This window comes from Lutra lutra, chromosome 3, assembly GCF_902655055.1.
Source record: "Lutra lutra chromosome 3, mLutLut1.2, whole genome shotgun sequence".
In the NCBI taxonomy this organism is placed as follows: domain Eukaryota; kingdom Metazoa; phylum Chordata; class Mammalia; order Carnivora; family Mustelidae; genus Lutra; species Lutra lutra.
Genome location: NC_062280.1, coordinates 39,544,915 through 39,566,980, shown reverse-complemented (window position 1 = coordinate 39,566,980; position 22,066 = coordinate 39,544,915). Strand labels below are relative to the sequence as shown.

Sequence of the window (22,066 nt, the reverse complement as noted above, 5' to 3'; positions counted from 1 at the left end):
TTCCTGTTTCTTCTGTGGACTCTATTTGCTTTTACCAAAGTGCTTGTCCACCTGTTAATTTGTCAGTCTACTCTGGAGTAAACAGGGAAATGTGTTTGTTAAAACCATCTCAAAGTGGATTTATCACCGAACATTCTTTTGTACTATTTAGATTTTCCACCATGTGCAAATGGTATTTTTATTAAAGAGGGGAAGGAGACATGTTTCTGTGAATGAGTGTGAAGAGATTTCGAGCGGGGACTTACAGGCTGCCTTCCATCTAATGTGCATGAAGTTTTAGAGCACAGTTCAGTTATTTGTCAACTGAAAGACTGGTCTACTCTTTCATCTATTTCTTTATTGTTATTTTGCTTCCTGATTCTCAGCTATGCTTCTTTATTTTTTTAAATTATTAACATATAATGAATTAGTTGTTTCAGGGGTACAGTTCTGTGATTCATCAGTCGTACACAATACATAGCTCTCACCAAAACACATTCCCGCTCCAATGTCCATATCCCAGCCAGAGCGAAAAGTTGCCAAATAAGTAGTTTTAACTAGCTGTATTCCTTAGCCATTAAACTAATTAAAAAAAAAAAAACCCAAAAACCAAAAAACAATAATAACCCAACCACCAATTTTAACTACTTAGAATTAAGATTCTTAAAAAAGTGTGAGGAGATCTGGGTGGCTCAGCTGGTTAAGCATCTGCCTTCAGCCCAGGTCATGATCTTGGGGTCCTGGGATTGAGCCCCACATTGGGCTCCTTGTTCAGTTGGGAGCCTGCTTCTCCCTCTCCCTTTGCCTTTTCCCCTTCTCGTGCTTGCTTGCTCGCTCTCTCAAATAAATAAATAAAATCTTAAAAAAAAAAAAGTGAATGTGGGTAAGAGGGTTAGTACTGGCAATGTTTATAATAGTAATAATGGTCAGCATTTTAATAATATAGTTGATGAATATTTTTAAAAATTTTAACTATAAAAACAAATCCATATATTCATTGAATATACTGGTACAACTTTAAATCTGGCATTATTTGTTTTGCAGACTCGTATCTGCCTGCATAAGTACAGGTACTAAATTGTGATTCACAACAAAGCATTATTTCAGCATATTTCTATATTCCTGAATAGAATCCTCGCACATTAAAATCCATTTGATTGCTCTTGAGTATTATGTTTTCACTCAAAATTTACAGCAAATTATTTTTTCTAAAATACTGGAAAAAAACCCCTGAATTTTGAGTTAAAAAAAGCAGCAAATGCTGAATAAAATCTGAAGTGCTCAAAAGAACTGAAATGAACCAAATATTTTGCAATAACTTTCACACAAGAATAAAAATCTGAAACAGAAAAAGGGCACAACTGTTATTGCTGACCTAGAATTAAATACTTTAAAAATGAGTGATCTATGATGATCTTTTAAAAAGGAAACTTTGAGAATGCTCAAGTTCTAATGCTAAGCTACTCTTACTGTCTAGAAAAAACTTAAGCACAGCTGTTAAAATTTTTACGCCGATTTTCTGAAATAAGGCAGAAATATATTTTCATTACATACTGTATACTTTCCCCAAAATATCTGAGAAAAAATACAAAAAAACTGCCAATGAACCAACCCCCCAATCCAGAGGCCATCTGTTTAAAAACAAGCAATCAAAGTTTCTACTAAAACCTATGCATACATGTTGAATTCAGATCCTTCTGTGTTCTTCTATACAAGGCTGCAACCAGAGAGAATTAACTGTGTTCCACAGCCAACACATAAAAGCTGAATAAGAATCTTGTTCAGAAATTAGAACTCTGGAAATCACTATAAGGTTCACAGGGCACACTCTTTACAGAATGAAAGCTCTAGAATCTCTAGACTATATCTTAATATTTTTCAAAAAGGAAAAACAGCTCAGTGTTAATCCAAAACAAAATTATGTTAAGCAAAAATGACAGAGTTTATTTCAGTCTCTCAAATACCAAAGAGAGCTCTTAAGAATACAATATGAATAGGTTCATGAACTGGTTCAACATACTTAACTGGTAGTTTTATGAATTACAATGAATGCTGCTGCTTTCTAAAAATGAATGTATCAAAGAGGAAATAACCTCCTTGGCATGCCTGCAGCTATACAACACATTTGTTTCATTGCTTTTAAGCGTCTGTGTGGGAGGCTCTGAATAAGTCAATGAGAGGACTTCAGTCAGAGCAGCACGCAGGTCTACTGAGCAGATCAGATGACATGCTCAGGAAATTAACAAGAAGAGGTAAGTATTTTACAAATAAATAGATAAATAAATAAATATTTTACAAATAATTAGAATTAATCTAAAGATTTTTTTCCCTTTCTTCAGAAAAACTGCTACTGTATCTTTCATTTCTATTCAGTGGCTTAAAAACCAAAATGAAAGTTTTACCAATGTTACAGGAGAGATATTTTATATAGGATTTACAAATTTTATTTACTTGAGAGGGAGAGAGACAGAGAGCACAAGTGGAGAAGCGTGCTGCCTGCTGAGCAGGAAGCCCTGACGTGGGACTCAATCCCGGGACCTTGGGATCATGACCTAAACCAAAGGCAGCCGCTTAACTGGCTGACCCACGCAGGCACCCCTGGATTTACAGATTTTATGAATTAATGGTTTAACCTTCCTCTTAGCTAATCCTCCTTCCTAAGGAAGCTGGGGAGGTTAAAGAAAAAAATGACTACTTAAAACAAAAAAAGAACTGTTTCAAATTTGGCATAAAGTGATAAATTTGGAAAATATTTGTGGCAGTAATAGGCTTTCTCTGAAAGATGATTTTATTAAAAACAATTATTTGGATCCTACTAATACCTATTTTTTTCCTTCTCTCAAACTAAAAGAGTTTTAAAATGTTGCATAAAAATGGCTATTATATCAGTATTAAGATAAACCTGACCAGATAAAACCCAATTACAAATAAGGATTCCTAGCTGGTAAATCATTCATATGGACTTTAGGTGGGCTTGAAGAATTTCTAGGTGGGTAACCAGTGTGTACCAAAAAGTTCTATTCAGAACTATGTAGAGCTTTAATGTTTCTATTCTTCTGTACATATTCTAAGGTAAAGGTAAAAAGACATTCAAGGGTCAGGAAACATCTAGCCTTTTTTTTTTTTTAAATAACCACTGAAAAAATTAATGCATCTCCTGTTTCGTGACCTGAGGCATATCAGGAACACGACTGTGGAAATAGGTTGCATTGTCACAAGTGCACAAGGGACCTATTAAGATGGGAAGGGCTACTAAGTTCAAGAGTTTTTTGTTTTTTTTGAAAATAACAAAATAAAATAATGCAATCTACATATTTTAAATCTAGGGGGAACACTTTGAACTCACTGGCATTCAAATTCAAACACAAGTCTAGTGCTACAGCAGAGAGAGAGAGAGAGAGGAGAGAGAAGACAGAGAAAGTAATAAACAGTCTTTCTTTCACAGCTATCAGTTTCTTTCTCGAAGCCTTCTGAAATCTGAGCCTCTGCAGAAGACTAAACCCTGGGGCCTTACCTACAGAAATGGACAGAAGCTTGTATACTCTCATTTTCAAGAACCCAAAAATTTTTTTAAAGGAAGGAGTCAACTTTGGCTTTGAGTGTTCAGCCTGGGTACAATGCCTTTAAAAAGCAGATGACCAGCTTAGCTACCGACCATGCAGACCATTGTCCGGAATTGGATCACATCACACAAAAACAGCGAATGGCCTTCTCTTACAGAATATCAGAACAGAGCACAATTCCTGAGCACATTTTGCAGAGCTCCTTTCATCACTTAATCTTTGCTAACTGGTCTGGATTACAGACAGAATCGATACCAGAGGAAATGAAACAGACTGGTGAGCAACAGGGAGATAAACCGCGCTGGGCAGCTCTTCTGATACTCCTGGTGATAATACCCACAATTGGTGGGAACATCCTTGTTATTCTGGCTGTTTCACTGGAGAAAAAGCTGCAGTATGCTACTAATTATTTTCTAATGTCCCTGGCAGTGGCTGATTTGCTGGTTGGATTGTTTGTGATGCCGATTGCCCTCTTGACAATAATGTTTGGTAAGTATTTCACTTTGCTCCTGGCATCAAACCACAGAACTATGATATACTATCAGAGAAATGGATACTCAGTCTTTAAAGATGGACTTGGACCATTTAAAGTTAACAGTAGATAAACAGTCCCTCATTTCCATCATTTTCTACCGTTGATAATGAGTTTTAAAGAGCAAAAAATAGTTTCTTAGAAACTATTCTACTCTTTCCCCAGCCATCTAATAAAAGTCTAATTAGCCAGTCAATCATTTAAAAAGTCATCCACGTTAGCAAGATCCACAGATTCTGCATTCATCGCCTAAAAATTACAGTGAAGAAGAGACAGACCTATACTTTAACTTTCCCATTATCAATCCTTTTTTTCCCTTGACCAAGCAACAGCAAGGACACTTTTGTGACAGCTGGTTATGTGCCGGGTTATTGATTAATGATAAAATCTTCGAATCACTTAATTCCAATTTGAATCACTAAACACCAATTTAAAATTGGAATTGTTCTACAAGTTATTTTTTTTTAATCATTTGTGTACTTTAGCCTTAAACATAATTCTTAACACATGTGTCATGTTAAGAAAATATTATGCTTAGTTGCTAAAGGAAATGGTCTGGCTCACAGTGTCCTAAGAAATGATTCATCTGTTTAATTTTTGTGATTTCTAATGATCCATGTCCTTGATACATGTAAGAAAAATCTGATTCAAAATAAAATTAAATATTAAAAATTTATTAAAAATGAACTATTAAAACAAGTGACCAAAACCTGAGATATTACAATAATAACTTGATATTAAAATATTAGTTTGTTATAAGAAAAGAGATAATAATATTAAAATGAAAGTTTTCACTTATGTGTATCATCTCTAGTTACAGAATTTGGGTAAATACAAATAATTCTGATAAATTATGAGGGCTTCTGAGAATCAGCATAAAGAAAATACTTAACTTATTCAGTGCTTTGCATAAATTGATATTAGACTCATTAACTGCTTAAGAAAAATGATTATTTGTAGCAGATAGGGCTTTTTGAAATTATGTTTATATGGTGAGGATAAAAATATTTCAGGTTATAGAAGTAAAGTTTATTTAACTAGAATATGTGTTAGAAGGAGACTAAAAACTCCAATTTAAAAAAAAACTCCAATTTAAACTATTATATTTAGGTTTATATGTTACATTTTTAAGTAATTATAGAAAGATACTAAATTAAGTGTCTGATCCCCCAAATGAGATGGTGACAGGCTAAACTTTCCATTCTAAATTAACATTGAACCGAGGCTTTAAATCCTATAGCAGGGCAAGCAGTAATAACTAAGGTTCTACAGCTTTAATGGACTCTCTAATCATTAATAATATCCAACTATCCCTTCTTTTATACATTTGTAATTTTTTGAATATTTTAGTACAACATGTAACCATGGGAAGTAATTAAGAAATTTTATTCTTAAGGAGAACCTAAAGGATCTTGATTCCGAAAAAAGTTTTAAAGAAATAAAGTAAATGAGGATAATGTAGAAACATTTATGTATATTTGGTAAACACCGCAGATACTTGATTCAAGGCTCTTATCTCCAAACACACAATACTAATTAATCTGTAAAATCATACTCTTTAAATTATGTTTTTGCTAGACATACAGAAAATGTTACAATGCTCATCTTATACTACCATAAAATTTAATTGATATATTATTTTGAATAAATGAGACTGAATGAGTTACACAGAACTGAATTTTAACTCTAAAGTCCATATCAAACATCCACTATTTGCAAATTACTGTGGTAGATACTTAAATTATCAGCTAAATAGTTAAAGAATCTTAAAAAGCTAAGTTTCATAGTATTAAAGTGATTAGATAAAAGAGAGAAACAGATAAAAGAGCTAATTCCGTGTAGTCCACAGAAAAATGGGAGGTATCTGCAGCTGACGGTGGAGCTTATATTTAGTTTTTTGGGACCCAAGATATTCTTGGCAATAAATGGTAGCAGAAAACCCAATATATTTTAACATAAAATATATGGAATGTCTTCCTATTTATGTCCTAAATAACTATGATATGTTTTAACTACATTTCATTCTCTCAAATGCTTGTTAATTTTTAAAAAATAAAATAAAATCTTCTGTGGTCCCAAACACTTCTACTATCAGTAATGAAGCAATACTGGGGGATTAGATTTTTAAAAACTAAACTAACCTGGGAACTTAAACACTACTTAAAAATTACTGCTTTAAATTCATTATTAAAAACATTATTCCATTTCTAAGAGAAAGAATATGAGAAAATGCATGCTCTGCACTCTAAAAAGCTTCAAAAGGATGCATTCATAAATTGGAAACTGCACATATCATAAATTGGGACTTGACTTCAAACACTAAGATTTTTATAGCCCTTCACATGTTAACAAATACAAAGACTTCCTAAATTAATGCAGTTATAAGAATTTTTGGTAACATTAAAGGGGGGAATAGATTTTGTGTATTTTTCTCTCATTATAGGAATCATCTTCCGAACTTCAGAAGTCTGTACAAACAAAAGCGTCTCTGATTCTGTAAACATAAAACATTAACTACCACTGAGTAGTATGAGTGCTTTTAATTATCTCAGGGAAATTAAATGAAAGTAACAAAAGAAACTTTACATTAGTTAATGTTCTAATAAAATTAAGTTTTGAAAAAAGGAGAGCAGTGAAACTTTAAAAACTAACTCTTATGCTGCGGAGTATGTTATTCAACCAATGATTTATGTAATATTTGATTATATAATATTGTTTGCTTTTTTTTTTTTTTTACAGAATTTCTATTTTAGCAAGATTATGATGACTGGCCTAACATGGTCTCTCAAATGAACTGTGATACCTATGTCAATCTTTCTGCCACTTCTTCCACTCTGGGAGCACTAGACTTAACTTTTGCTTTGTAGGTCTAGTTTTGACTGTCTTGTGTATAATTCCCAAAATCCACGATCATAAGTCAGTGGCTTATAACATAAGGCTTAAAAATGCCTACTTAGGAGGCATTTAGAAATACCTCAATAGGATGTAAAGGAAAATAGAACATCATATGCCAATATAAAAAAGACAGGATGTTCACACTTTATGAACTTCTCTGAACTTTCATTAAATAAATGATTAAAAATGTAAAGGAGAAAATACAGTGTTTGGTCATTCATTGGTCATTACTGGTTTATTTATAACTTAAGTTTTAATCCATGTCTCACAATTAAAGTTGAAACAGTATCTATGCTATAACTGCAAGAGGCTGTAGAAAATGAAATGGTTGCAAGATAGGGATCTGAAGCAAGACATCCCAGGCACTGAATCCTGAAATAGTCAACTAAGGCCCAGCACATTATAGGCACCAGTAACTGGCAAGTATCAGCAGAATATGAGAAGAGTTTATAAACTTTAAATATGTGATTCAGTTTAGATGTGAATCTGACCAGAGAGGTGAAACAGATGTACAGCAGTAAAAGAAAAAGAAAATCAGTTATTTATGTGGTGAAATGCTGCTCTACCCGATCTTAAATGAGGGACCAAAGCAATTAAAGGCACTTTTTTTTGGAAAGTGGAAATTTAGGGTGCCTGGGTAGCTCAGTCATTAAGCGTCTGCCTTTAGCTCAGGTTCCCTGTGTTGGGCTCCTTGCTTGGCGGGAAGCCTGCTTCTCCCACTCCCACTCCTCCCGCTTGTATTCCCTCTCACACGGTCTCTCTGTCAAATAAATAAATATAATCTTAAAAAACAAAAACAAACAAAAAAGGAAAGTGGAAATATAAAAAACCAAGAAAAGAAATCACTTGAAATGTTGAAAACACTATCATATTAGACATCTAATCCCAGAGTATTTTATATATCCAAATGTAGTGGGAAAATGACAACAAAAACAAAACAGAAGCTTCATAATAAAAACTGAAGCACTGATCTATGTCTTTCTTTCCTGAAAGATAAGAGAAGTGTAAGAATTTCTGAGAATAAAAAAATGGGTACTTTGAGAACCCCGTGTCCTTTTTGGCTATGAGGCTATTTAGGGTCTGTCCTACTCTAATAAACTCATGAACTATTTACCTTGGTAAACTATATAGGCACAGTCCCCTTGGGATAGCTTCAAAAATACAGTCATTTAAAATTCTCAGAAGGCAAATACCTTATGTCTCAGATTTATAGGTTAATTTTAATTATTTTTCTGAATTAATCATATAACTCAGCTTTCCAAACTAAAAATTTGCTGAAAGAGTAAGCAGGTTTCAGATCAAATGAGTGCATCTCACCAAGAAATGGAGTTTCTGGTTAAAAACACTCAGGTTTCTATAGCCATTAAAAAGAAAGCTAAATAAATAAATAAATAGCCAAGCATGCAATGTATATAAGTTATTTATGTTTGCTATTTATATATATATACACACACATATAAATATAGAGAGTAAAAGGCATACTTTCATGAAAATTTAAAGTTAAACACATTCTCATACCTTTAAAAAAAAAAGCTTTAAGTTCAGTTGGATACATGCACTCTTGCTACAGCAGACAGGAGGACAAACATACTGGTTTTACAGTGATGATAACATTTATTTCTAAGTAGGAGTGTTTTAATGGGTAGGCTAGTTTCTGTCAAACAGTAATAGTAATAGGAACTAACATTTATAGAGTGCTTTCTTATGCCAGACATTGTTCTAAACACTTTACATGTATTACTGCATTTAATCTTCAAAGCAATCCTATAAAATTGGTATCATCATCATTATCACCATTTTTCAAGAGAGAACAGAAGGATAATAAATAAATGGCAGAGACATGATTTGAATCCCAGAGAATGGACTCCAGAATTCACAGTCTTTTTTTTTTTTTTTTTTTAAGATTTTATTTATTTATTTGACAGAGATTACAAGCAGGCAGAGAGACAGTCAGAGAGAGGAGGAAGCAGGCTCCCCGCTGAGCAGAGAGCCCGATGTGGGGCTCGATCCCAGGACCCTGGGATCATGACCTGAGCTGAAGGCAGAGGCTTTAACCCACTGAGCCACCCAGGCGCCCCCAGAATTCACAATCTTAACTCACTCTTTTACACTGCTTTCTCAAATGAAATGAGAAATTATGCAACCATAATGGTCATATTTGACAAACAGCCAAAATTTACATCTGAAATAACTTTACCTAACAAGTCAGCCATAGAGTTTTCTCTGTGGACGAAGCAGACAGTATTTTTTTTTTCAGACAATATTTTTTTAAAGTTATATTTCATATTAAATGATACAGAATACTTGGGTCTTAAATAATACTTGTATGAATCTTTGAGATGATAACCATATCTCTTTTCTGAGGAAGATAAGAGCCTGGGCCCATGTCTATGAAGTTGTTGACCCTTGTCTGGAGACAAACAGAAACTGATGTAATTGAATGGCAATTCTAACACCCCTTATGTATGGTGGTATTTGAAGCATGCAAGTCTTCATTTTAAGCAACAAACTTTGTGCTATTAATATTTTTAGATAAATAATGAACTATATATAATCCACAACTCAGTAAGATTGTTATGCTCCTATAATTACTGACCTGTAATTATTTCAGGCATCCACAGAAGTGCCATTATTCAAACTTTACTGAAATCAAATTCCTCTTTAAGATTGATTTGGGAGCAGGTGGGGGAAGAGGTAGGTTTTTCAAAGAAAGTTTGTGCACTTTTTGTGAAACAACAAATCCTATACAATTTAAAAGTTTTCCTTCTTCTGCCTTAGCTTTTATGAAAAAGACAAGTTCAAAGCCCCAGAATAGCAGTAATTAATTTAGTTCAAGTACCGGATAACTTATTTCCCTTATATTGACTCTTATATATGTTTTTCTTTCTGTATAAATCTATAACTGGTCCATATGAAATAGTATAGTAAGTTCTTATGGAAGTAAGCTGGACATAATACATTATAACAAATAAATGAAATTATAAATCCTTAAAACAAATTAAAACCCTAGTAAAAATAACAAAGTTTTGGAGTAGTTAATCTACTCCACACCAAAGTAAGAAACTTTTCTGACCCCTGAGCCTATCAAATTAATAATAAATGAAAAGATAATTTTAGAAATGAAAGTATCTGGACTAGGGAAAATCCCTTTACAACCTGAGAATGTCTAGAACTGTTTTTAATTTGTATAAATTCTTAGATTACCCAAATCTATTTAGGCAGGCAAGATTTTTTTCTTCTTACTTTATATAAAAGATTTCTATTAATTTAATGCAGTCATATTACTTTTATGTTCATTTCATAAAAAGCCTATTGACTAGTACCTTCATGAAACTTTCAATTATAAAGATTAATAATAAAGTCCATCTCTCTTAATCCTAAACCTATATCACAGTCTCCTTAAAGAAAATTCCCTATCATGCCTCAGTATTTCTACTATTAGTAATAAATACTGACTAAAATAATAAAATTCTAGCAAACTGCACTAATATCTGCTTCATGCACCAAAATTGGAGTTTATTTTATTTTTTTAAGATTTTACTTATTTATTTGACAGACAGAGATCACAAGTAGGCAGAGAGGCAGACAGGGAGAGAGGAGGAAGCAGGCTCCCTGCCAAGCAGAGTCCGATGTGGGGCTCAATCCCAGGACCCTGGGATCATGACCTGAGCTGAAGACAAAAGCTTTAAACCACTGAGCCACCCAGGCGCCCCAAGATTGTATTTATTTGAGAGAGAGGAAATAGCGAGATAGAGCATGAATTGGGGTGTGTGTGTGAGGGGGTGGGGAGAGGGAGAAGCAGGCTCCCTGCTGAGCAGGGTGCCCAACGAAGGGTTCAAGCTCATGACCTGAGAAGAAGCAGTCCCTTAACCGACTGGGCCACCCAGACGCCCCTGAAAATTTGGAGTTTATAAAATAAATTCATTCTGTTGGAAAGTGAGCCTAACAAGGTTTCATTGGAGCACTCAAGAGCTTTCTCTTTTAGTCCACAATTAGAGTCAAATTGTCTATTTTCCAAAGACTTGTACTTTTTACATGGCTTCCTGCTCATGGCTACTAGATTTTTGACTAGAATTTCCCAGATCTTAATTTAAAAACATATAACCCATAATTAGAAAAGTTAAATAGGCAAGTTTAAAACTATGATCAGTATCTCTTGTTATAGTTCTACATTTGAGTATTTTTCTATCTTCTACTCAGTTCTAAATATAGAACGTCAGGACAGTTTAGAACGTAACATCATTTCAAGTAGTTTCCACTGCACAACTCTTTCAATCATATGTGATTATTTTCACTCTACTTGAACTGTGAGTTTACTTAAGCTGAGGTTCGTTGCAGCCTTTCAGTGTCCAAAGTCCTTTTCTACTTATTAACAGAAAATCTGAATACTATGACTAAGAGGGAGAAAAATCTGATTAAGTTTCTCTCTAAAGACAGATTTCTCTGCCATACTTGATTTATTTTGAGAGGTCTCCCATAAAGAGGCATTCTGAGTGCCTATCCTACAACAGTGAATAAATGTTGGTGCATCTTTTAAGACCCAAGATATTATAATGTTCCCCAGAGTCTTCTAAAACACTGCTTTTAAAACATTAATTTGCACGCTTTTGAAAAAAAAAAAACATATTCAAATCTATCTCAAAACTCTTTCCCTAAATGATAGGCTTTCATTTATTTATTTATTTATTTTTGGTGTGGGATGTTAACATCTCTCCACCCCCAAGGTTCTTAAATTTAAACAGTTTACAACTGAAGAGTTTCTTGGTGCTCTGAAATCCTAAAATGGTATCTTGGTCTTCCTTCAATGATCCCAATTATCTGTCAAGGTCAAATAATCATGCAAAAACTAGGAAAAATAGTTTATATTTTTCAGTGGACATACAACAATTAAACTATAAAAAGGATTTAGATACTCTCATATATATACGACATTTGTTCTGCAAAGAAGTAATTTGCTTTTATTGCAAGGTCTAAAATCTGTGTGTGTGTGTGTGTGTGTGTGTCTGTTAGAAATGTGGGTTCTAAATGAAATATTCTAGGGGAAACCCTAAAATAAATTTTAGGTGTTTTGGAATTGCAAATATATATATATACTGGGTGTATGAATAAAATATAACGTATCAACCCATATGTGTTATAGATACTTGCCTAAGTAAATTTATTGGAAAACTACATAGGATATTCAGTACCATATCCAATACTGAATTTTTTCCAAGTTATTATTTCTCAAATGCTTAAGACTGTATGAGGCATAGAATAAATTTTTTTAATAAGAGTTTGTTACATAAATTAAGTACTATGTTTAATCCTGACACTTGCTTTTTAAAACATAACTCCCCAGTGCCTGGAGTGAATGATGAAATATGGAAGGATAACAATCCATTTTTCTTCAGAATAATCTGAAGTCATTCCTTTTGCAAACTTTATTTAAGAACTACTTCTGTCAAAAAGAAAACTCCTATCATTTCACTTAATTATTTCACCAAATGAGAATTTGCTATAAACAAAGATCATGCTGCTAGTTATTGCTAGAAATGAGCCAAATCCTAGGCTTCACTGAGATTCCCATTCTAATACTCTTTTTTGCCACATTGTATTGCTTCCTCTATATGGTAAAATATTCTTTTTATACAAAAGCAGCTTAAGGGGCGCCTGGGTGGCTCAGTGGGTTAAGCCGCTGCCTTCGGCTCAGGTCATGATCCCAGGTCCTGGGTTCGAGCCCCACATCGGGCTTTCTGCTCAGCAGGGAGCCTGCTTCCTCCTCTCTCTCTGCCTGCCTCTCTGCTTACTTGTGATTTCTCTCTGTCAAATAAATAAATAAAATCTTAAAAAAAAAAAAACAAAAAAACAAAAGCAGCTTAAAAATTAATTTTATTTGACTAGCAAGGTTAAGTTGCAGTTGCAACAGTGTGGAAATTTTTAAAAGATCACAAAAGGAACAGACAAAAGAGCAACTACGGTCAAATGAATGCTAAAAATGCTAAACTGCTGATTTTGAAAAAGGGTGTTGTGATTACTATACAAAACAGAAAATGTATTTAAAAGGGACCATTTACAGAAATATATTTATTATTACTGAATCCATTATCTAAAGTTGGACATTTGTGGAGGTTAACTCATAAAATTTTAAATAATTAACAAAAAGTTTAAAAATATGTATCACTTTAAAAAGAAACTGCAAATTGAAGATTGCTATTCATGAGAATATGCTTTTGTTTTGTTTTTCAGAGGCTATGTGGCCCCTCCCACTTGTTCTATGCCCTGCCTGGTTATTTCTTGATGTTCTTTTTTCTACTGCATCCATCATGCATCTCTGTGCCATTTCCGTGGATCGTTACATAGCCATCAAAAAGCCAATCCAGGCCAATCAATATAACTCACGAGCCACAGTACTCATCAAGATTACAGTGGTATGGCTAATTTCAATAGGTATGTGGGGAATGTCAGGGTGTGGGGTGGTATAAATAAACAGCTTTTGGTTTCTTTTGGGTAAGAAATATACCAGGCCAGGTAGGCTGTGAAACTTAGCATAAGAGGTCAAGGCAGACTACTGATATACTGATACACCAACACAAGCTTTTATGCCATGTCATCATATAAAATCACACTATCAACAACATGTGTGAAAAAGCAAAAAGTTCATGTCCTCAGAAAGAACCATCTTCACAAAGGTTACTGAGATATCTTCCTGCTTTGATTTTGACGTGCAGGAAGATAAGTCTGAAAACAGGTTTTGTTTCTGTCAATAGATCATTAAGGTCTAGGGAGCATGCAGAATCTCGAAATTAGTATTAAAGTAACAAAAAATTAAAATGCATCTTCAGTCACACTTAAGAAGATAAACAGGAAAAGAGAAACAAGAAAAAAACCCCAAACACTTTGTATGCACGTACTAAAGACCATAAATTCATCTTGGAAGCCAATATGTGTATAGAATAAAGGCAGTAAGTGTCTACATAAGTGTCCTGGATATATGATTAATTGGAGGTTTTAAGAGAGATGCTAGCGATATTCAGAAATGATTTACATAAGAAAATAGTATTTCTTCTAAACTGCCTTATGCCCTTGTGCCCATCTTTAATGCTCAAAGATAGCTTCTATGATAGTGTATCCTAGCATGAAGTACAGCAGAAATAATTCAGACCTCTTATAAGTTAGTATCAGAAAAGATTCACAATTACTATGATGATCATCAATAGTCTGACTAGAAGATTCACTTCTTCCTAGAAAAAAAAATCAAAGAGGAAAAAAATCAAGAGAGATCTGGAATGCTAAAGGAAAACCATGAAAAAGAAATGGTCTCTCTCTAATCAAAATAAGAACACTGGGCAAAAAAAAAAAAAAAACAAGATAATGAAAGTGACCTTTATGTTCCTGAAACAACAGCAGGGCCAAACCTCTTTTGAAAAGTTTGGAGGTAAAAGTAAGGAGTGTTATTACTCTGGCTTGTGAAGAAATCAGTGCCAAGGAAAAGTCTGTTCAGAATGACAGGTTTGTAAGCAGAGAGATAGGCTAGTTTTGGGGACAGATGCTGATTGACAGAGCAGAAAAGGCCCCCCAAAAGAAGCCAGAGAAAGGGCATGGGAGATAATGGGTAACAGTCACCAAAATTTAAAGTAGAAAGGAGGGAAACTACAGTAGCTCATGCCAGAAGTCCCAATCTTTTTGGTAAACTCACTGCAGTAAGGGAGAGATGGGGGAGACAGTGTGAGGTATGTGTGTGTTGGGTTAAGGTGGTGGAAACAGGGCAAAGGCAGGGAGAAAACAGGAGAAATGATCCTTAAGAAGAATTAAAACATTTGAAACCATGAAATATGATCAAGCCAATAAAGAGCCTACTGTTAGAAGTGATCCCAATTAAAGCTGGTTCGTATGAATCCATAAGCAAATCAAATCTCTGTTGCATACCTGTGACATACTAGATATCAAGAATACAAAGATAGGGGTGCCTGGGTGGCTCAGTGGGTTAAAGCCTCTGCCTTCAGCTCAGGTCATGATCTCAGGGTCCTGGGATCGAGCCCCGCATTGGGCTCTCTGCTCGGCAGGGAGCCTGCTTCCCCCTCTCTCTCTTTGCCTGCTTGTGATCTCTGTCTGTCAAATAAATAAATAAAATCTTTAAAAAAAAAAAAAAAGAATACAAAGATAAATAAAAAAGAGCCTCTATATTCAAGGAAGGCAGATAATAAACAAATTAGACTAATATAAAGTATTAAGTAGGCAGGTAGAAAAGAATAAAAAGATTCCAGATTTACAGCTTTGGAAGGGATCACTTCCTTTTTCCTTTTATAGATGAGAAAAGAAACCTAGAGGTTTTATTTTTAAAAAAGATTTTATTTATTTATTTGAGAGAGAGAGCATTAACAAGCAGGAGGGGAGGAGCAGAGGGAAAGGGAGAAAGAAGCTCCCTGCCCTGACATGGGGCTCAACCCCAGTACCTGGGATCATGACCGATGCTTACCAATTGAGCCACCTAGGTGCCCCAAAATGTAGAGGTTTTAGATAGTTGGCTTAAAGACTGTTAACAGCTTTTCAGCACCAAAGGTCACAATCAATGCTGTGTTCATTTCATTACCCTTGGTTTGTAGGACCAGTGACAATTTAGTAACTTTGTAGAAGAAAAAGCAGATGATAGGGTTACTTCAGTTTTTAAATTCTGCAAAATGCTGAAAAGAGCTCGCTTTCTTCTGGACTTAGTTATCCTCAGTAAGACCTGGCAAAAAGTAAGGTATGAAAGAGTAAGGGAATAAGGGTATAAAAAGTACCAGTGAAAACTTATGTTACTGACCACCAATCTGGTTGAAAAGGTAATGTGAGCCTTGAAGGAGGTTAACAGAATGTGAAAATAGAGAAGGATGAATGGACTAGAGGTCAACATAACTGTAAAACGAAGTCCCACAGTAATGAAGAGTAGCAGGGCAAGAAAGGGAAATTTCACACAAAGTTCTTGGTTTTAGATATGGGACAGCTTTAAGAGGGTTTGTGGATGCCTTCAGGAGTGCAAATAATAATAATGAGGGTTGATACACCAGAAACTAATATAATACTGTATGTTAACTACACTGGAAATAAAATTTTAAAAATAATAAAAGATATCAGAATGGAGTTCAACAGACACAAAATGAAGGTGTCAGAAGGGTCATCAATAAGGTCAAGTCATGGAAGGTAACAGCAATGGAGTGGTGGAGAGGAAGGCTTTAGCAAGGTGCTGAATCTACTGAGGAAGATGGGCAGAGGTCCTGGAGGTTGGTAGAAGACCTGCATGGAGAACAGAGTATTGTAAGCAGATTATCAATAGACTTCAAAAGGGAACGGTTTTGGGGAGAAAAGTGGAAAAATCACTTAGAATTACCAGGGTACAGCAGGGGTCAGCCAACTTTTCCTGTAAACGGCAAGAAAGTAAATATTTTGGGCTTGCAGGCTCTAATGGTACTCAACTCCGCAGCAGGAGAGTAAAAGCAATCATAGACAATTTGTTAACAAATGGAGATGGCTGTGTTCCAATAAAATTTTATTTACAAAAACAGGATGTAGGCCAGATTCAGCCCTCAAGCTGTAATGTGCTGACTTCTAGTAGAACAGTAAGTATAAAGAATCCACTTTCTGGTGGGAGAGTTGAGGAAAAGTAGAAAAAGCAGTAGCCTCCCTGTTAGAAAGTATTTGAGGAAAATATTTTCATCAATGGCTCTTCAGTTACCATAAAAAGGCTGTGTACATGATGTAGTACTTTCAAATTCATAAAAAACAAAACAAAACACAAGGATTCTAGAGATTTCTAAAGATACTTTAGAAACTTTAAGAATCTGCTGTTTCAAAGGGAAAGGATTCAGGATAACACTTGTGTACTTGTCTAATAAGCTACTTCATGTGGCAAGATCATATTTAAATACCCTCTCCATGGAATTAAAAGTATTAGAAAATTAGCATGAGATATATTTCTTTCATATCTGTTAGAGGAACGCTCAACCTGAAAATAAATTTCATTTGGAATGTCTTCTTTGCAGAAATGTCTGTTCATGTCTTCTGCCCATTTCTTGATTGGCTTATTTGTTCTTTGGGTGTTGAATTTGATAAGTTCAATCTATGAATTTGATAAGTTGAATTTGATAAGGCTTTTGAATACTACACCTTAATCTGATATGTCATTTGCAAATATCTTCTCCCTTTCTGTCGGACATCCAAGTGGCCAATGGACACATGAAAAAGTGCCCAACATCACTCAGCATCAGGGAAATACAAATCAAAACCACAGTGAGATACCACCTCACAGCAGTCAGAATGGCTAAAATTTACAAGTCAGGAAATGACAGATGTTGACAAGGATGTGGAGAAACACCTACGCTGTTGGTGGGAATGCAAGCTGGTGCAGTCACTCTAGAAAACAGAATGGAGGTTCCTCAAAGTTGAAAATAGAGCTACCCTATGACCCAGCAATCGCACTACTGGGTATTTATCCTAAAGATATAAATGTAGTGATCTGAAGGGGTACATGCATCCCAATGTTTATAGCAACAATGTCCACAACAGCTAAACTATGGAAAGAGTCTAGATGTCCATCAACAGATGAATGGATAAAGAAGATGTGGTATATATATACAATGGAATATCATGTAGCCATCAAAAAACCCGAAATCTTGCCATTTGAAATGACGTGGATGGAACTAGAGACTATGATGCTGAGCAAAATAAGTCAATCAGAGAAAGACAATTACCATATGATCTCTCTGATATGAGGACATTGAGAGGCAGGGTGGGGAGGTCATGGGGGGAAGGGAAGGAAAAAAATGAAACAAGATGGGATTGGGGAGGGAGACAAACCATATGAGACTTTTTTTCCCCCCCATATGAGACTCAATCTCAGGAAACAAACTGAGGGTTGCCAGGGGGTGGGGGGAGATAGGATGACTGGGTTACGGACACTGGGGAGGGTATGTGCTTTGGTGAGTGTTGTGAATTGTGTAAGACTGATGATTTACGGACTTGTACCCCTGAAGCAAATAACACTCTATAAGTTAATAAAAAAGAAAAAAGAAAAAGGAAAGTAAATTTCATGATTCATATGATCTCAAATATTTAAGTAGCATTTAAAAAAAAAAAAAATGAACTCCACTTAGTTTTCCCTAAGTCATCAGAGGAAAAGATTAAGACATTCATAAATTACAAATAATGAAAATGTGTATTAAATCAAACCGTGTAGCCTCAAAGAAAAGAGTCATCTATCTAGAATTAAGATACTGCATGAATGTACTCTGAAGTCTCTTTAAATTAACTACATTGGATATAAAGATAAAGCAAATTCTCTTCTGAACTACTTTTTCTTAACCTGGGATAGATCAACAAACACAAACAGATTATGAGAAATGGAGAATAAATGACATTCTCTTCTATTTTGTAGACATACTACAGCTTTAGGGAAGCTTAAATTATAAACTTGAAATCACTAATCAATCTCTGTTTAAAAACGTCAGGTTTGCTTACTTGGGTCTATTTGTTAAATCTTCCTTTAATTAAATGCTTTTGACAGATTCTGCACTGTGTGTACTAGGAATGAAAATCGACTAACCATTAACCACATAAAGTCACTAAGATAAACTCTAAAAGGACCTAATCTAAGAGTCAAAGGTCATAAAATTAACTCAATTTATCTTGTTCCTTCTTCCTTAGGCATTGCCATTCCAGTACCCATTAGAGGGATAGAAACTGATGCAGGTAACCCGAGCAACATCACCTGTGTGCTGACAAAGGATCGTTTTGGCAACTTCATGCTCTTTGGCTCACTGGCTGCCTTCTTCACACCTCTGGCAATCATGATTGTCACCTACTTTCTCACTATCCAAGCTTTACAGAAGAAAGCTTACTTGGTCAAAAATAAGCCACCTCAACACCTAACGTGGTTGGCTGTGTCTACAGTCTTCCAAAGTTCCAAAGAAACACCTTGCTCATCACCTGAAAAGGTGGCAATGCTGCATAGTTCCCACAAAGGCAAAACTCTGCCCAACTCAAGTGATAAGATACGAAGGCGAAGAATGTCCACAGTTGGAAAAAAGTCTGTGCAGACCATTTCCAATGAACAGAGAGCCTCTAAGGTTCTAGGAATTGTTTTTTTTCTCTTTTTGCTTATGTGGTGCCCCTTTTTTATTACAAATATAACTTTAGTTTTATGTGATTCTTGCAACCAGACTACTCTCAAAATGCTCCTAGAGGTATTTGTGTGGATAGGCTACGTTTCCTCAGGGGTGAATCCTTTGGTCTACACCCTCTTCAATAAGACATTTCGGAATGCATTTGGCCGATACATCAGCTGCAATTACCGGGCCATAAAATCAGTAAAAACTGTCAGAAAATGTTCCAGCAATATCTACTTCCAAAATCCAAGGGCAGAGAACTCTAAATTTTTCATGAAACATGGAATGAGAAATGGGATTAATCCTGCCATGTTCCAGAGCCCAATGAGGCTCCGCAGTTCAAACATTCAGGCTTCCTCAATCATTCTATTAGATACACTTCTCCTCACAGAATATGAAGGTGACAAAACTGAAGAGCAAGTCAGTTATGTATAGAAGGAATGTCAGTTTTCATCTAATTAATATAACAATGAATAAGGTGATGAAGATGATATAAATGTACCAAGAATTATAAAAGAAGAACTTTATGTCATGTATCAAATCATCTCTTTAAAATAAGAGTTATCTATTAAGATGTACAATTTTCTTTATTTGGACAAAACTACTCCATGAAAAAAATCATTTTGTATAGCTGAAAGCAAAAACAATCCAAAAACAATCTGCTGTCTGGCTAAATGTTAAGGTATTCAAATGAAATAAAATTAAGTAAATCAATAAGTTTCAGTCTTAAAAATAAACAATGTCATTGTAAGAATCTGTTTAGTTCCTAACTGCATGAAAGCTGTGCTAAGAATGAAATAAGACAAAAAAGCATTAACCTCTTCAAAGCCTTAAAAACATAAGGCGTAACATAGAACAACAACAAGAGGAATAGAAGACTAAAAATAAGTGCACAGAATGATCGCATCTGGAGGTAAGCTAAGATTGTCACTACAGTCTGGCTCAGTTAAAGGTAGTCATGATAGTGCTCGCTTTGGCAGCACATATACTAAAAAAAAAGGTAGTCATGATATTGCTTTGATCTAGAAACTTGTGATGGAAGGGGTAGGGAGGATGGTTGTTGGGTACCACACAAAGTAATAGGATCTCAGAACTAGAGCTATTTGTTAAATGTCTGATACCAGGTACATCGACTCACCAGAAGTGGGTCTAACTTAGAGAACAAGAGGATGCAAATGAAATCACTCCAGCATACCTGAAATTCATTTTGTTCCTTGGAGAACAAGTGCAAACTGGAGACACAGGATCTCAATCCAGGAACCTAAACTTTAATGACCCCATAATGACCCAAAAACTTGGCTGAACTTCTGGCACAACATTTTTTATTCACCCTTTCCTAATTTCACTGTGCACTGCTAGATCTGGGAATAAATCCAAACTGTGTCACCAACTAACTGACTAAATTTATGAAAGATACTTAATTTCTCTGAGCCTCAATTTTCTCAGCTACATAGGGTTCTTAGGAAATGAGTACAGGTGGGTAGTCTGTATTGGTAGCCAATTCTAGTTACAAATGATATTTTATTGTCATGCTATTGCCATAAATGGTGAACAAAATTAGACTGAAGGGTTCTGCAGTGAAGATAGTCCACATCCTAGCTTTTCCTTTTCAGGCTGACCCATTCTTACATCTCAACCTATTGCACTAGTGCTGTCCCTATCCAGGTGATTAAGTTTAAGAAAATTACTTCAAGAAATGTGTTGGCTATGGAGAAACTCAGCATAAGTGAACCAGGTATATATTCTCCAAATGGCAGAATCCTTTCCTAAAACATAGTTAGAACATAGACCTTATGGGCTCTGTGTCATCTGCCAGAAAGAGTATACCTTACAAATTTAATCCTGAAATCTCAAAGCTTTAGGCACGGAATTCCCCCCAGCAGTCTAAGATTTTTCAGCAGCATGAAGGATGGCCCAGTTCAGATATGCAAAATAATTCTTTTGTTTTTTTAAAGATTTTATTTATTTATTTGATAGAGAGGGAGACAGCGAAAGAGGGAATACAAGCAGGGGGAGTGGAAGAGGGAGAAGCAGGCTTACTGCTGGGCAGGGAGCCCGATGCAGGGCTTGATCCCAGAACCCTGGGATCGTGACCTGCGTTGAAGGCAGAGGCCCAATGACTGAGCCACCCAGGCACCCCTAATTTAATTCTTGAAGTAAAACTTATCTATTTTGGTTCTAGTCTCTAATATGATGAGTTTGACATATATTATTGCCAAGTCACATAAGATTAAGTTTTCTGATGTCACTTTAACAGCATTCCAAACTGCACTTTATATATCTGAAGGCATATATAATTGTTCCAGAAGTCTAAATACTAGAGATGGCACACACACTGCCAAACTCCACCCTGAGACAAACTAGAGTAAACGGACTACCTTCTCACATGCTCTATACTGCTTCCAAATTAGTGTATGTGCTTAAACAAACACATACCTACAAAATTAACTGTAAGACCCTTAAACTAGTCAGCATCAATTCCTGGGGAAAAAAATCTTTGCTTATAGTCTGCTGAGAGATCTTTCTCTAGGTAATAAGAAATATTCTAGTACTTCTAGAAAATGAAATACAGTTCTAATATAAACTATTTCTGAAAAAGTACAACATAGCACAAACTTTTGCCACTTTGATACACAACTGATTCTTCTATTTCACAAGAGTTTTAAGAAATCTATAATTTTAAAGCAAATCTCAGAAGTTAACCACACCAATAGCAACCAAAAGATTCATAGAAAAAGAGTAGAACTGTATCCTTTTAGAAAAATAATTTTTAAAAAACCTTTCATTTGCTTTTATATTTATCGTTAATTAGCAAAGGGAGGAAACAAAGGTATAGAAAAAGAGTGAAAAGACAAAATTAAAGTAAGGAAATTATAGCATCAAGAACACAGACACAAAGACACTGAGGTAGAATACAGAGAGTATGTATTGAATTGATACAAAATCATGAGTGGTAATATTGTAAAGATGAATCA

At 35.0% G+C, this 22,066-nt stretch overlaps 2 protein-coding genes across 5 annotated transcripts in view; one reads left to right on the top strand and one right to left on the bottom strand.

Annotated features, from left to right (window-relative positions):
- Positions 1–22,066, bottom strand: part of PSMD1 (proteasome 26S subunit, non-ATPase 1) — a 95,546-nt gene that overhangs the window by 38,964 nt on the left and 34,516 nt on the right. The gene's annotated exons all lie outside the window — the stretch shown is intronic.
- HTR2B (5-hydroxytryptamine receptor 2B) lies at positions 1,842–20,990 on the top strand. 4 transcript variants are annotated; one of them, XM_047721307.1, is made up of 6 exons: positions 1,842–2,231; positions 3,425–3,818; positions 3,972–4,031; positions 13,198–13,398; positions 18,631–20,043; positions 20,092–20,990. In XM_047721307.1, exons 2-5 carry the CDS (start codon positions 3,614–3,616, stop codon positions 19,524–19,526), a joined length of 1,362 nt encoding a protein of 453 aa, XP_047577263.1. In that variant the 5' UTR covers positions 1,842–2,231; positions 3,425–3,613; the 3' UTR covers positions 19,527–20,043; positions 20,092–20,990. The 4 variants fall into 4 exon arrangements, with proteins under 4 accessions (XP_047577263.1, XP_047577264.1, XP_047577260.1 ...); XM_047721308.1 differs by lacking the exon at positions 3,425–3,818; XM_047721304.1 differs by having other exon boundaries at positions 3,425–4,031.

Coding starts and splice junctions, on each gene's coding strand:
- HTR2B (XM_047721304.1), top strand. CDS start 3,614: ATGACCAGCTTAGCTACCGACCATGCAGACCATTGTCCGGAATTGGAT. Junction 4,032..13,197: donor CCTCTTGACAATAATGTTTG/GTAAGTATTTCA, acceptor TTTGTTTTTCAG/AGGCTATGTGGCCCCTCCCA. Junction 13,399..18,630: donor GGTATGGCTAATTTCAATAG/GTATGTGGGGAA, acceptor CTTCTTCCTTAG/GCATTGCCATTCCAGTACCC.